The sequence below is a fragment of the Mauremys reevesii genome, linkage group 20, assembly GCF_016161935.1.
Source record: "Mauremys reevesii isolate NIE-2019 linkage group 20, ASM1616193v1, whole genome shotgun sequence".
Lineage (NCBI taxonomy): Eukaryota > Metazoa > Chordata > Testudines > Geoemydidae > Mauremys > Mauremys reevesii.
The window spans coordinates 23,842,316-23,858,945 of NC_052642.1; the positions used below are offsets into that span (position 1 = coordinate 23,842,316).

The following is a 16,630-nucleotide window of genomic DNA, read 5'->3' on the forward strand; positions in this document are numbered from 1 at the left end:
TTTGAAAATATTTGTAGAGCCCCCTCTCCTGTCTCAGTGGCACTAGAGATCCCCAAGAATCAACGCCGTTTCCCCAGCTCTTCCATGGGCCTTCCCCAATGGGCTGCTGAGACCTGTCCCAGCTCACCAGGTCTGATTACCAATAGATCCTGTGCGTGCATGTCAAGTGGAACCCACATGTTGCTTTCCAACCCACTTGACCTTTTGTCATTACCCAGAAAGTATGGGCTTAGTTACCAGTAAGAATTTCCAGAAGTTGGTATCAATTTTTCAGACCATGTTGGTGGATTTTTTTTTTTTTCAAATGTGAGGACCAAGATAGGGACTAACACAGCTTGACGGGGAGAGATTGTGTGACTTGCTTTCCTTCCAGCTATGGGCATCTGATGCTAGTGGATATCTGGAACATTACGGTGCCTCGGAAGGGTGCTTACATCCCCCGTGCTGAGAAAGGCTTGGATGAGTAGAGAAAGTTCTAACAAGAGCTTGCTAGACTTTACAAGCAAATGCCATCTTCCTGAAAGCCCCTTTCCCTGTGACTCACTCTGTCTTCATTTCGTTCCCATCATTGCTGAGTAGCCAGGGATTTGTGTGTGGCCAAAGCCCCCTCCTCGTTCCAACCAGCCACCTCCTGCTGCTACACGAGTCCATCCTTCCGGAGTGAAGGTGCTGGTCTGGGCTCTGGAGTGGGGCATTGCTGAGGATGGAAGGAGGGAGTTTGCGGTTTAGGCCTAGCAATGGTAGTAATTGGCAGTGCTGGGAAAGGGTCTAAGTGGAGTGTCAGGAGAGTGTTTGGTAGATTTCCCAGAATGAGGCAGGTGCTTGTAGGCTCAACAATCCTCCTTATGGTTTTTGTCGTTGGTCTAAGAGCTTGTCTACATGTGCTTGCAAAGCACTCGAGGAGTGTGATTTGTAAAGCAGACTAATGTATTGCGCTCTAAGTGCCCCATGTAGACCCTGCTGGCATGCTCTGATAGCTATCCAGTTTGTGTTAACATAGTCCTGTCTCAGACCTTTTCAGCAGATAGAACAGACTGAAACCTGGTTTTCCAGAGACTTTGTCCTGACAGCTTGTTTGAATCTCAGATGACACATATTCCAGTGCATGCTCCTGGGTTTCCCAGGGGCATCAGCCTTTGAATTGAATCCCCTCCACAGCTTCCTGGACAGGTTCTCCTCCGAGGAAGAGGTGAGCCTCTCAGCTTGACCTCTCCTGACCTCATCAGAATTATCTGTCACAATGTTGTTATTTTCTGGAGAGGTTCTTATCCTATTGCAGGAATGAGAGAGAGTCCTGTCTCCTGGGCTTTTCTCCCCTTCCTTTGTGACACATAACAAGTGGGGTATAACCTAGGAGGGGGGACACTGGCAGCCACCCCTTGGAGATGGCTCATCGGCCCTTTCACTTGATTGGCTTTCCTTGGAAAGATCCTAGAGTCATAGACTCGTAGGACTGGAGGGGACCTCGAGAGGGGTTCTAGTCCAGTCCCCTGCACTCAAGGCAGGACTAAGTATTAATCATCTTTGTTTTCTCTCGGTTAGAAATGGGGTCACCAGTTGAACAGCACCACTTAGCAGTGGTTCATCGTTCTAAGAAGGGCAGGTGCAGCACAGAGCTCACAAACAAGCAGGTCAGTCTATTGAGCTTATTGTAAAGAAGGCTAAATGGTGACTTGGTCACAGTCTGTGAGCATGACACAGGGAGAAGATGTCTGACTATAAAGGACTTTTTAATCTAGCAAAGGCATAACAAGATCCAACTGCTTGAAGCTAGAAAAATTCAAGCTGGAGATAAGGTGCACATTGTTAACAGTGACTGTAATTAACCATTGGAACAGCTCAGCAGGGGTTGTGGTGGATTCTCCATCACTTGGATGTCTCTTTCTGAAAGCTCTGCTCTAGCTCTACCACAAAGTTATGGGCCGGATGCAGGAACCTGGGTGAGGTTCTTTGGCCTGGGTTATTCGGAAGTTCAGATGAGATGAATGCAATTATCCCTTCTGATTTTAAAATCTATTAAATGTATCCCTCACATGCCTCTCAGAATTAATGTTCTATCAATGATCATTTGTTTATCTGTGGAGTCGCTAAGTTACAGGAAGGGGGAAGCCGCCTCACTGCTAGTGAAAACCAGTTGGTTTAAGTAGCGTTTGCTTAGTAGTGAGCTATGAAATCTCTTGTGCTGTACCCTGCCTTCCACTTCAACACTGAGCCCACAGACTCTCCCTCACCCCGTAGCACAAAGAATGGGTCTGCCTGGGTCACTTGTCTTGCTGATGCCAGTGCCCTCTAGTCCATCCTGTACTGCACAGCTACATGCAGCATGAAGAGCAGAACGTGTCCCAAACAACCTGCAGCACCAGCGCCAACTTGTAGAGAACTCTGCCTTGAACTCTGTCTGAGGAGTATCTTTGGCATGTTTTAGAGTGGCCAGTGCTGGGAAGGAGAAAATTGGGTGCTGTAAGGCAGTTTTCGTTGATAAATATTGTACAGTGTCTGTATTGGTCAGGTACATTTGGTTGTTCAGAATTGGCAAGAGCCAGTGGAGCCTCCACTGACTGGTGTCATTTTACTAAAATGCTCTGTGTACAATGCTCTGTGTACTAAAATGCTCTTGCAATGGGACCTGGTGGTGCCCTGAGAAGGGGATTGGCAGGCTTGTCTGTTTCACTGGAGCTTCTCTAAGGGTTTCTGTTTCCTCCGCTGAGATGCCGACTTGTAATTTCTTGCAATGCTCAAACCTGCCATAGAATCATAGCCAGTATCCCTCAGCCTCCTGCAGCGACAGAGCAGTGTGGGGTGGGTGAGCATGTCAACATTCCCTTTGCCATAGAGGGTACAGGTGTGTGTCACAAGTCTAGGGTACTTCAGGGCTCTGGACCTCTTTACAGTGGTACCACAAGCATCAGCAAACTGGATTTTATTTTTCTGTATAATTTCTTAATCCCAAATAATCAAAGTTCTTTACAAACTGTGTGCGCGCACATACATTTTTCACACAGGAATCACTGGTACCAGTACTGAAATGCAGCCAGTTCTGGGGTGGGACATGGAAGCTACTAACAGCAAACAGCATTACGTAGTGACTTAGGACAGGAGACGAAGGAGAGTTCTGTATCTATTTGATATTGTAGGAGAATTTAGTCAGAATATAATTACGCAGATGTTGGAATTTGGCCACGATGCTATGGTTAACGCATATATTCTTGCAAAAGTTGCCACGTCATCTTAAAGACTCCTTGGTTTTATATCTCCGTGAAAGATAGCCCCTCTAACGACACAGCACCCTCCAGTACCTTGCAAGGGTTGCTGTAGGAGAAGGGAAAAGCACCTCCTATTATGTGACCAGCACCGCACCCTGCAGCTCCCTGGATTATTCCAGGTTACTGTTCTGAAGATACAAAGGGCTGTATAAATGTCTGATTTTCATTGGCAATTTCCCATTCAAACACTGTCCAGGTCTGGCCCTGCTTAGTTTGGAGTGTGATGAGATCTCAGATTGGGTGCTGGGAGGTGCTGCAGATTCGGTGTTGCTATTGTAATGGATGGACATGCCAGCTCTAGCAAAGGGGCTGAAATGCTAAAGAAGCCACCCCTGGAAGAGAGACTCTTATCGAGCACGATGGAAGGTCTGGCAGTGTGTCCCCTGAGCAGGCAGAGTCACATTGTCCCAGCTGGTGCCTGGCTGAAGGAACGCTGAACCTTACTGCACAAATTCATGAGCAAGGAAGCTGTGCCTCAGAAAGGACTGATGCCACTAGTGGCTGGTTACCAGTAAACCCACCAGTCACCAAGTGTATGGGACAGATGTGGTAGATGGTTTGGAGCTGAGCTGTGTAGTTTAGGGGTCTGCAGCCCAAGCCCCTCCCCACTGAGGACACCCTAGACCTAGGAGAGCTGCCTGCTGTGCTCACAGCCTCCCAGTGGAGGTGATGTTGTCTCTTCATACAGTCTTGCATCTGGTGTCTCTTGATTAATGGACGTGTCTTTGCAGCCTGTTTTGATTCTGACACTGCTTTCGGCTCCACAGAAGCTTTGCTGCTATTGAGGAAAGTTTGCTGTACTTGATAAAGAACAGATACAGAAATTTAGTTCCAAACCTGAAGGAACAATTTTTAACTTGAAACAGCTTTTCCTTGGGAGTTGATGCGCCAGAATCCTTCCCTTATTTGGTGCCTTGTTCACAGCTGGGCCTGATGCTCAGGTGCCAGAGCTCTGCACTCATTCTGGCTCCTTGCAGCAAGCCTGATGGATCTTTGCTCATGCAGAGAGCAGGATCCTCTGGTTCCCACATCAGTTCTTGCCACTCCCTTTCTTGTGCATCTTGATGGTGTTTCCTGTGTTGTGGCGCTGGGTGAGAGACATGTTTTGAGGCGTTTCTTGAGCAGCGCAAAGTCCCTTGAAATTGGTTCTTTTTCTCCTCTCTTCTGACTCGAGACTGTGTTGAACCTTCACTTTAACTGTCTTACCAGATCTAATTGAGACAAGGTGGGTGAGGTAATGTCTTTATTGGACCAGCTTCTGTTGGTGAAAGAGACAAGCTTGTGAGCGCCACATACCTGACCTGCAGAAGAGTTCTGTGGAGCTTGAAAGTTTGTCTTGTTCACCAACAGACGTTGGTCCAATTAACAAATACTCCCTCACCCCCCTTGTCTCTACCAGCACTAGGCTGTCTGGCAGAGGTTCTGAGCGTCACCTGAGCATTCTGATTGTGCCATCTCTGTGATTTAAGCTGGCTTGTCTAGTATGTCTTTTATCTGCTCCTGGTTTCCTTAGCCCCTCTTCCAGCTGTTAATCAGTGCCGCTTGCTTCCATGCTACAAGTCCCATTGCTTGGTGATGCAGTGTCTGAATGCAGCCTGGGCAGAAGTAGGCAGCTTTGTCTGGTGGTGTTGCCTCTTCCTGGCAGGGTTTTGTCTGTCTTCACATACTGACTCAAGACAGCTGAAAGAGCTGTTTTCAGCTTCAGGTACTAGTTGTGGGTGAGGTCCCCCCTCTTCTGCCTGACTAGGTGGTTTGGTTTTATAACTGGTACCTTTACTATATGCTCATAATTTCTTTGGACACCAGTGGTTCTGGGATGCCCACTACTGAATTGTCAACCCCCTGCTCCATGGTATCATTCCCTGAAATGCTTCTAATTCCATCCATGCCAGCCAGCCAGGCAGAACTGCAGGGTCTCAATGCGTGGCTGAAACAATTGTGTTTGGAGGAGGAATTTGGATTATTAGAAAAGGGGAAAGGAGGAGCCTATGCAGGAAGGATGGGCTCCACCTAAACCAAAATGGAACCAGATTGCTGGCATGTAAGATTAAAAAGTTCATAGTGTTTTTAAACTAAGGCCTGGGCTGACAGGTATGGAGGAGCACACGGTTTGGACAGATGCAGCCCTTAGGGGAGTATTGATTAAATGGGATATTTTGCATCCTAGTGAAGAGGAAAGGATAGAAGTTGATGAAGTACAGGTAGGAACTGAAGAGAAACTGTCAAATGAGAGAGAGTCCCATTCAGTTACATCACATGGAAGGCAGACAACTAAATAGTCACACGTTAGAAGGGCTTGTACACAATTGCAAGAAGCTTAAATTCCAAGATGGGAGAACTTGAGTGCCTAGTATTAAATGAGGACGTTGTTATAACGGGCATTACTTGGTGGAATGATGATAATCAGTAGGACGTGATAATCCCAGGGTACAAAACATATAGGAATGACAGAGTAGGTCACACTGAGGGATTCGGGGGGAATGGCATTACATGTGAAATAAAGCATAGTGTGAAATACAGTCGAACCTCAGAGTTACGAACTGACCAATCAACCACACACCTCATTTGGAACCAGAAGTACGCAATCAGGCAGCAGCAGAGACCAAAAAAAATCAAATACAGTACAGTGCTGTGTTAAATGTAAACTACTAAAAAAAACCCGGAAAGTTTTTTAAAAAAGATTAGTCAAGGGAAGGAAACTGTTTCTGTGCTTGTTTAATTTAAATTAAGACGGTTAAAAGCATTTTTCTTCTGCATAGTAAAGTTTCAAAGCTGTATTAAGTCAATGTTCAATTGTAAACTTTTGAAAGAACAACCATAACATTTAGTTCAGAGTTACGAACAATCACCATTCCAGAGGTGTTCATAACTCTGAGGTTTTACTGCATAGCAAAAATCTAAAATGGGTAGGCAACCTATGGCACGTGTGCCAAAAGCGGCACATGAGCTGATTTTCAGTGGCACTCACACTGCCTGGATCCTGGCCACCGGTCCGGGGGGCTCTGCATTTTAATTTAATTTTAAATGAAGCTTCTTAAACATTTTAAAAACCTTATTTACTTTACATACAACAATAGTATAATTATATATATTAGACTTATAGAAAGAGACCTTCTAAAAACGTTCAAATGTATGACTGGCATGCAAAACCTTAAATTAGAGTGAATAACTGAAGACTTGGCACAGCACTTCTGAAAGGTTACCGACCCCTGATCTAAAATGTAAACAGGATCATAGAATCTCAATGGATAGCAATTCCATGCTTGAATAATAGAGTATAGCTGTAGGAATATACTACTGACCACCTGGCCAGGATAGTGATAGTGATTGTGAAATGCTCATGGAGGTTAGAGAAGCTACAAAAAAACAGAAAACCCAGTAATAATAGGGAATTTCAATTCTCCCCATATTGACTGGGAACATGTCATCTCAGGATAGGATGCAGAGGTAAAATTTCTAGGCACCATAAATGACAGCTTCTTGGAGCAGCTAGCCCTGGAACCCACAAGAGGAGAGGCAATTCTTGATTTAGTCCTAAGGGGGGCACAGGATCTGGTCCAAGAGGTGACTGTAGCTGAACCACTCACCAATAGCGACCATAAAGTAATTAAATTTAACATCCTTGTAGGGGGAAAATACCAAAGAAACTCACCACAGAAGCATTTAACTTCAGAGAGGGGAGCTACACAAACATAAGGAAGCTAGTTAAATGGAAATTAAAAGGAACAGTCACAAGAGTGAAATAAATGCATGCAAGCTGCATGGAAACTCTTTACAGGTACCAGAATAGAGGCTCAAACTATACGTATACCCCAAATTAAAAAAAAGGTCAGTAATAGGTCATTAAAAAGTACCACCGTGGCTAAACAACACAGTAAAAGAGGCGGCTAGAAACAAAAAGTAATCTTTTAAAAATTGGAAGTCAGCCACTACTGAGGAAAATAGAAAGGAACATAAACTCTGGCAAGGCAAGTGTAAAAGTATAATTAGACAGGCTAAAAACAAATTGAAGAGCAACTAGCAAAAGACACTCAAACTAATAACAAATATTTGTTAAGTACATCAGAAGCAGGAGGCCTGCCACACAATCAGTGGGGCCATTGGACTATCAAGATGCTAAAGGAGCACTCAAGGAAGACAAGGCCATTGCATAGAAACTAAATGAATTCTTTGCATTGGTCCTCAGTGTAGAGCAGTGGTCTCCAAACTTTTTTGATTGTGCACCCCTATCAGTAAAAAAAAATTTGAGCACGCACCCCCTGCTGCGCCGAAGACCCCCCCCCCCCCACAAAAAGCCGCTCAGACTCCCGCCCAAACTGCTGAAGCAAAAAAAAAAGAAAAAGAAAAAAAAGAAACCAAACAACAACAACAAAATGCTCCTTCTGCCGCACACCCCCAAGGATCCTCTTGCACACACCCTGGGGTGCGCTCACCCCACTTTGGACATCACTGCTGTCGAGGATGTGAGGGAGATTCCCACACCTGAGCCATTCTTTTTAGGTGACAAATCTGAGGAACTGTCCAAGATTGAGGCGTCAGTAGAGGAGGTTTTGGAACAAATTGATCAATTAAACAGTTAGATGTCACCAGGACCACATGGTATCATCCAAGAGTTCTGAAGGAACTCAGATATGAAATTGCAGAATTTCTAACTGTGGTATGTAATATATTGCGTAAATCAGCCTCTGCACCAGCTGACTGGAAGATAACTAATGTAACGCTGATTTTTTTAAAAGGCTCCAGAGGTGATCCTGGCAATTATAGGCCAGTTAGCCTAAGCTCAATACCAGGCAAATTGGTTAAAACTGTAGTAAAGAACAGAATTATCCGGCACATATATGAATACGATTTGTTGGGGGAAGAGTCAGCATGGCTTCTGTAAAGGGAAATCATACCTCACTACTCTATTAGAATTCTTTCAGGGTGTCAACAAACAGTAGACAAGGGTGATCCAGTTGATATAGTGTACTTGGACTTTCAGAAAGTCTTTGACTCACCAAAGGCTTAAGCAGAGTAAACAGTCCTGGGATAAGAGGGTAGGTCCTGTCATGGATCAGTAACTGGTTAAAGATCGGAAACAAAGAGTAGAAATAAACTGTAGTTTTCACACTGGAGAGAGGTAAATACTAGGATCCCCCAAGGATCTGTATTGGGACCTTTGCTGTTCAACATATTAATAAATGAGCTGGAAAAAAGGGTATAAGCAGTGAGACGGCAAAGATTGCAGACTACAAAATTACTCAAGCTAGTTAAGTCCAAAGCTGACTGCAAAGAGTTACAAAGGGACCTCACAAAACTAGGCAACAAAATGGCAGATGAAATTAATGTTGATAAATGCAAACTAATGCACGTTGGAAAACATTATCCTAACCATACATACCAAATGATGGGGTCTAAATTAGCTGTTACCACTCAAGAAAGAGATCTTGGAGTCACTTTGGATAGTTCTCTGGAAACATCTGCTCAATGTGCAGCGGCAGTCAAAAAAGCTAAGAGAATGTTAGGAACTATTAAGAAAGGCACAGATAATAAGACAGAAAATATCACAATGCCACTATATAAATCCATGGTACACCCACATCTTGAATACTGTGTGCAGATGTGGTCGCCCCATCTCAAAAAAGATATATTAGAATTGGCAAAGGTACAGAGAAGGGCAACAAAAATGATTAGGGGTGGAACAGTTTCCATATGAGGAGAGATTAAAAAGACTGGGACCGTTCAGCTTGGAAAAGAGACGGCTACGGGGGGATACGATAGAGGTCTATACAATCTTGACTTGGAGAAAGTGAATTAGGAAGTGTTATTTACTCCTCCACATAACACACGAACTAGAGGTCAGCCAATGAAATGAATTAGCAGCAGGTTTAAAACAAACACACAGAAGTACTTCCTCACACTAGACACAGGCAGTCTGTGGAACTCATTGTCAGGGGATGTTGTGAAGGTCAAAAGTAAAATTGGGTTCAGAAAAGAGCTAGGTAAGTTCACGGAGGCCAGGCCCATCAATGGCTATTAGCCAGGCTGGGCAGGGACACAGCCCGTGCTCTGGGTGTCCCTAAACCTCTGACTGCCAGAAGCTGAGGCTGGACGATGGGATGGATCATTTGATAAATTTCCGTGTTCTGTTCATTCCCTCTGAAGCATCTAGCACCGAGCACTGTCGGAGACAGGATACTGGGCTAGGTGAACCATTGGTCTGACTCAGTATGACCATTGGTCATTCTTATATTCTTACTCTGAAGGCCATTCCTTACATCTTCCCCAGAGAGTGCTGCAGACCCAGTGCCACTTCCCCATTCCCTGGCTGGGGGCTGCTAGGAACTCCGTTTGGCTGGTACAGTGTACCTGTCCGCTCGCCCGTGGATGGAGCCCGCTGCAGAGTGCAATAATCTGTGTGTTCAGGGAACTTGTTCTTCCCTTTGATCTGGAGGTGTATGGCACATGTCCGCATGGCCCTTCTCTCCCCAGAGCACCTTGCGGAAGCCTCTTGTGGCACTCTCTGCCCTTCAGCACTGAAGGCTGGTGGAAGGTTTGAGGAAGTTACAAGGAAGAGAGTCCCTTCCCAGCCCTGCTAACTGACTCGCCCTCTGCCCAGGGCCCTGGGCTGCGTTCATTGCCTCAGGGTAAGAAGCTCATTACCCTGGGTTTGGGGAAGTGTCCCCTCCCCCACATGAGTGCAGCAGGTGATGTGACTTCCTCTTTCCCCAGCCCCAGAGCCTTGCTGCTCAGTGGAAGTCACTGTTCCCTATTGCTGTGAGAAGCAGCTTTTGACTGGATGAGCAGGAGGGCTCCCAGGGACTGAGTGGCAGGTGAGTCACAAGGGGAAGAGTCATTCAGAGAGGAGCCCAGTCAAAGCAGCCAGTGGCCTTAGGTTGAACTCTGGAACTTTCATCTCAGTGTCAAGCGATTAGCTCATCGCATGCTGGGGCTGGGGGGTAAAAGTTGTGTTGAACCAAGTGAGAGAGGTGCTGCCCATGTGTGCAGCTACCGCACAGGGCGCGTAGGCTCGTCTCTGCCCAGGCTGCCAGATGGTTGGTGCTGCAGATGCTGCTTAGTGTGAAACATGCTCTTTTCCCAGAGGTGTTCTGGCTTCCACTTCCTAGAAACATTCACCATGTCCACATGGCTCCCCCTTAGCACCTGGACTCCGCTGCAGCCATCCAGCCCTTTGGGAGCGGGCCAGCATTGCACTGGACTGCAGCTTGGTGCTCCCTGCCGAAGGGAGTGGAGCTGGAATACTGTTTACCCCCTCCCTTGCCTCTGAAAAGGCTGGTTCATTCTGTGTGGGAAGAATCTGGTACACGCTTCCCCACGGTGTGCATGTGTCATTTTCCACTCCTGGTGGGGAGTTTTGCCACTCCCCCACTGCCAGTAAATGGGTGCAGTGGCTGGAGGCTGAGAATTCTTTGGGGCTGTGGGCTGGGAGTGGGGCTGAAGGAAAAGAGTTTCTGTCCTACCTCACCTATATTCCCCACCCCCTTCTCCTCACACACATGCAGCCTGCAAACAAGCTCTGGTAGAGCTGCCGTGAGAACACTGGGCACGTGTGGGCTCGTGCAGGGGGAAGGGCAGGTTGATGGAGGGAGCTCAGTCACCCTGGTCCTTATCCCCCCCTCAAGGATCCTGGAGGTGGCGAATTCCTCTCCCATGCCTCCAGCAGTCAAAGAAAGCATGCAGGACGGGGTCCCAGCCACCCATGTGCTCTGGGTTCATCCACCTGCTGGGCAGTGAGACTCACTCCAGTGATGGGCTTTCCTTAACCAGGGACAGGGCAGGGGCCGGGAGGCGCAACCCAGGAAGCTGGGGTACCTGCCAGTGGTAACCCTCCTACAAGCTTGCTCCTGCCCATCAAATTATCTTGGCGTAAATGCTCTTTTCTGGTCTTGGCACCCCAGAGCGATTTTGCTTCCCCTCAGAGAGGCGATGGAGAGGCTGCCTGTGCTTATGTCATATTTAAACTGGGCAGGTACAATGGATTAGGGCCCTCACTGAACACTGCTTCCTGCTCTGGCCTGCCAGTCGCTCTTTAACCGGCTGGCCTAGTGTTCCTCGTGTCACTCCCGGGTTTCACCTGCAGAGTTCATACAAGGGTGGCAAGTGAAGTCAGGTTTGAATGCAAGTGGTGCTTCTGGGCCACAGCAAGATAGCTAGTGAATGAGTGAGAGACCCTGGCTGCAGGGGCCAGTTTAATTGGTCTAGGTATTTTTACGAGCAGATTTTATGTTTAAGCTCACACATGGCCCAGGAGCGACGCTGCAGCAGGGCATTGCTCTCCTGCATGGGTCCTGGGGGAATTCAGGTCAAGCCTAATTATACCTAATTGAGCAGCCCCACTGCACAGGGCTTGCAAAATAATGGGTGTAGGTTGGAAAATAAAGCAAACAAGAAGAGAGGTAATTAGTGTCGGAGCTGGGCCCATCATGCCCCAGTAAATACCCAGCAAGGTGTGACCCTCCTGAGCAGCCCTCTCATTCCACATTTGTACAGGTTCTTCAGCACTGGCAGGACACTCGGAGAAATTCAGTTCCCTGCTAGCAGCTGAGTCTTTACAGCCTAGGGGAAAGGGCACTGAACTGGGACTCAGGAGACCTGGGTTTAATTCCTAGCTCTGCCGCTGGCCTGCTGGGCGACCTTGGACAAGTTGCTTCACTCCCTGTGCCTCAGTTTCCCCCATCTGTAAAATAGGGACAATGAGACTGCCCTCCTTTGTACAGCACTTTGAGATTGAAAGATGGAAAGCGCTATAGAAAAGCTAAGTATCAGAGGGGGAGCCGTGTTAGTCTGGATCTGTAAAAGCAGCAGAGTGTCTTGTGGCACCTTATAGACTAACAGACGTTTTGGAGCATGAGCTTTCGTGGGTGAATACGACGACGTGGGTATTCACCCACGAAAGCTCATGCTCCAAAACGTCTGTTAGTCTATAAGGTGCCACAAGACTCTTTGCTGCTTTTAAAGAAAAGCTAGGGATTTGTTAGAGCTGCCATCTCCTGCCAATGGGTTCAGGTTGTTACTGGTTTCCTCACCAGTGTCTCTTCTCCAGATAGTTCTCGAGGGGGCGGGTAGTTTGGATTGATTTCTTTGTCTCATAATAGTGCTGTGTCCTTCAATAGTCCCTTTCATCCCGGGATCTGAGGACTTTGCAAATGAGCCTCACATCACTGTGAGTAAGAAGGGTAAGACATATAGGGTTCCATTTATCCTGCACTGTAATGCAGCTACTTCTTGGGTGAAGCACAATAACTGTTTAACCATGCACAGCAATGTCCAGAATGGTTTAGGAGGAGTGAAAAAGTTCAATATCCAAATGAACTTGCAGAGAGAATTTAGAGCAGCAGGATGAAATTACCAGTGACACGTCCTGCAGGCACCCAGGCTTGTGAGGCATCTCGCTACCACCTGCCTTGCCTGTGCCTGCTGTGGATGCCTGACTCCACTAGCCACGGGCAACACAAGCACTGCCTCTCAGCTTACGCAGGCTCCTCTGTCTCGGTGCAGGCACGCTCCAAGCAAATCCATTGGACACTTTCCGAATTCACAGATCTGCTACTCACAAAAGAATAATACGCGTCACTTTACCAGTTTCACCTCAGAATCACTACTCCGCTTAACACACAGCACGTAGATATGTTTATAGTGAAAATAAGTATACGTTTCAAGAAGAAGCCCGTAGAATGATGGAAACAAATGGTTACCTATAAAAAAATCATAACCTGCATTATGGACCCTAGCCTTAGCTAACAGGTTATGTTTCAGTCCTGTAGAGTTTAGCCCAGCCCAGAGTTTTTCTCCCAGTGTTTTACAGCCTGGCTGGCTGTGACCCTCTGTTCATAAGGTCTGGATGCTGACAGCTTATCTCATAGGTGAAGGCTACCAAGTACACCCCTGTATATTCCATCAGTTCATTGTCTGTACTCGTAAACTCATGAGCTGCCTCTGAAACAATTCCACAGTGACATAGCAGTGTAGCTCCCTGTCTAGCAGGTGATGGATGGAAGGAGGAGTGCCCAGGGAAGGCATCTGTCTCTTCTACAGCCCAGGCACCTCCCAGAAATACCCTCCTAGGTCTCACAGAATCAGAGGCCTGTAAACATGTTAGTAAAAGCTTTGTTATCCAGCATGTTGGGAGGATAGGGGGTGCTGGCTAGGAGCAGCAGGGACATGTCGCCGCTTGCAGGGAGCCGCCCAAGGTGAGCACCGCCTGGCTCTGGATACCTGGCAACCCTATCAGAAATGCCGGTTTCTAGAGCTTTCCAGTTGGTAAAGTGCTGGATAACAAAGCTTTTACTGTTTTATCTTGCTCTAGCCTCTTCTTTGTTTGCCATGACTCTCTGGTAAAGATCTTTCATGCCTGGACATAGCAAAATTTGTCCTTATTTGGGAAGAGAGAAACCAGCGGGGCCCTTATTTCAGATGGGGCTAGCGGATGTGAGGGCTTGATTATTCAGGTAAGTGGTAGCGATGTTTTGAGCAGTGCACCAGAAGCAGCTGTGTAGCAGTTACTGCTTCTGGTGTCACAAGGATTCCCAGCACTGAGCTGAGTCCAGGATAAACAAACACCCAATGCAGTAAAATCACCTGCACCATTGCGGGTGCTTTGTTTCTGGCTAATCGTGCATATTGTCCAGTAGAAGTTGATTGTTGGGATCACTGCAGATGGGCACAGTAGCCAGCAGATGGTGCTGTGTGTCCATTCAACTTGCTCACCCTGGCTTCACGCTCCAGCTGTTTGACACTTGCCCTGTGCCTATGTGCATAGTGTTTGTGAGAGTTTGGGCATGTCCATTTGGTTCCCATCTGCAGTGCCCACCCCCCACATCCAGGCCAGGTTATTCTCTCACCAGGGACTCTGTTCATTCACAGGAAATCGGGGAGAGTTTAATTGTTTTCTCCTCTTTTTTTCCCATGCAGCTGAACAAAAGGTTCATCCTCAGTTTTCTCCATGCCCATGGGAAGCTGTTTACCAGGATTGGGTAAGTGTGCAGGATGTTTATTTTATTTTCCTACATTACAAGTCTTTTTGGAATTTAATATTGTTAGCAACTAGGCTGTGTTTGTAACTGAGGGCACAGGGTGTGAATTCTTTCAGGCCTAGCCTCGTGGTTCTTCTTCTCCTTAGCCGCCCTCCAGTCCTGTGCTGGTTATTGTCTGGGCTTTTTGTCTTCTCACCCACCTCGAGGCTGTGTCCTGTCAGACCGTGGGACGGTGTATAGGCCTGGCCCAGCCCTGTGGGCTCTGGAACTCCCAGGAACTGCTTTTCAGTTCCCAGATCTCCCAGTCATCTCCTCTGTATGAGTTTCCCATATTTATCCACCGCGTTCTTACCCAGCAGAGCGGCTGCTCTCCTGCTTCTCCAGGTCTCACTGACTGCTCAGGTGTTCTTTTCTTGAGCAATTTGCATTCCTGTGACTGCAGATCTGCTGTTCAGACATGGTGCGACAAGCGCTATCCCTTAGTCACTTCAGCTCCTTTTCCCTGGAGGCTGTTGGTTAAGTGCTACCCTGGCAGTGGGAACTCGTTTATAAAAAGTGCTCTTAGCATGTCTGGCATAATGGGGCATCAAATAATTCGATGGCCCTCCTTGAACTATGGCGAGTCTGCTCAGTCCTGGGCTGAGATCCCAGCCTGGGGGATTCGCATCTGACCCAGGGAGCACGAGTGTCTCTGTGAGTCATCTGAGCTGGGCCTGTTACTATCAGGTGCCTGTGGTGCTAAGTGCTTGTGTCTTTGCTTAGTGTCTGGTGTTGTGGTGGGACCTATTTCTCAATCCAAACACCCTGAGTCGCTCTTCTTGTAATGTACCGTTCAGTATGGGAGCTGCCTGGTCAGCAGTGTGTTCCATCTCTTCTCTTGCCTCCCAGGGCTGGTCTACACTAGGGGGGGTATCGATACGCAACTTCAGCTGGGTGAATAGCATAGCTGAAGTCAAAGTATCTTAGATCGATTTACCTCGGGTCCTCATGGCACGGGATCGACGTCCGCGGCTCCCCCTGTCGACTCCGCTACTGCCGCTTGCTCCGGTGGAGTTCCGGAGTCGACGGGAGCGCGTTCGGGGATCGATATATCGTGTCTAGATGAGATGCGCTATATCATTCCCTGAAAAATCGATCGCTACCCACCGATACCGCGGGTAGTCTGGAGGTACCCCCAGTGGCCTAGAGGGTGATATTGTAACCAGAGTTCCCACGGCTCCTGCACTCTCTGATAGAGGCGTTTATTGCCAGTTACCAGACTGAGGCTTGTTACAGGCCACCTGAGAGAACCCCGCACTGGCCTGACTGGCTCATTGTCCTTTCTGGTAGAGCAAATTCTTTTGACTCAGGCAATGTAGTTTCTTGCACTAGCCAGGGCCTGTCTATCAGCCCTTCCCTGGAAAGCCCTCCCCAGTCTTATGGGCTGGAGGCTGTATTCATTAGTAGTAGTGTAGAACACTAGCAGTGAGCTTGGCTTGGTGTAAAGCTGCAGTTCCTGCCCCAAGGAGCTCACGTTCCAAGCTGGCTGATCAAACTATGCCTCTGAAGCCACAGGTACCTGCAGTTTCTGTTGTCTTTCAGTTTGATTTCAGGATCTTCCCATCTCAATGCAAAGTATGAGCCACTCTGGCTAATTCAGTGGAGAGTGAGTCCTTTGAGCTGCTCATGGCTAACAATGTGAATCCCCGTCTGTGTCATGAGGCACTGTTTATCTGAATGTGGACAGCATGTTGGCCTGGAGTGAGGAGTCAAAGAACTGGATGTCCTCGTGGATGGAGAAAAAAGGGCAGATGGAACTTTTAGTAACTGAATCGTGTTTCTCTGCCTGAGGGCATTGTGTCCAAGGACCTGCCTGTCCTGAGCTCTGCTGAGGCCGTGCTCATGGCTGAGTTATGGTTTGAACGCTTGCCAGCAGGATGGATTAATGGGGATGTTGTGGTGATCGCTTGCAGATTTGTCTCCTGAGACTTTCATGAAATTAAGATGCAGCATTTTAGGAGGTCACTTCCCAGGACAGCCATTTAAAAAAATCCAAGTATGTTTAATGACAGACTCTCTCCCTGCTGTTCTTATTAAGGGAACTTGAAAGTAATATCAAGCCCCGGGAAGGGAAATCAGCTGGTGGTGCTAAACAGCTTCTGTGCTTAAAATAGGTGAATGGGGAAAAATAGATCAGACCTACTGTTCGTGCTTAGATCATTAAGCTGTGGATGGCATGGGCTGTGTTTTGTGGCATTAATTAGAATGTCTCACTGCTAAAACCAAAGGCAGGCACTTCAGTGAAGACTTCCACTTCACTGCTAACCTGCTGGGCTCTGAGCTCAGTGGGCTTACCACACATGCTACCAGATGTGCTAGAGTATCAAAGCACAGCTGCCTGGGTTGATGAAGCCG

General features: G+C 47.4%; 1 protein-coding gene across 10 annotated transcripts in view; it reads left to right on the plus strand.

Moving 5' to 3' along the window:
• SMG6 (SMG6 nonsense mediated mRNA decay factor) overlaps positions 1-16,630 on the plus strand; it is a 142,590-nt gene that overhangs the window by 23,656 nt on the left and 102,304 nt on the right. For all 10 annotated transcript variants that reach the window (XM_039508330.1, XM_039508326.1, XM_039508335.1 and 7 more), the window contains exon 9: positions 14,175-14,236. In XM_039508330.1, the coding sequence (XP_039364264.1) occupies positions 14,175-14,236 (62 nt within the window). The remainder of the gene's footprint in view (positions 1-14,174; positions 14,237-16,630) is intronic.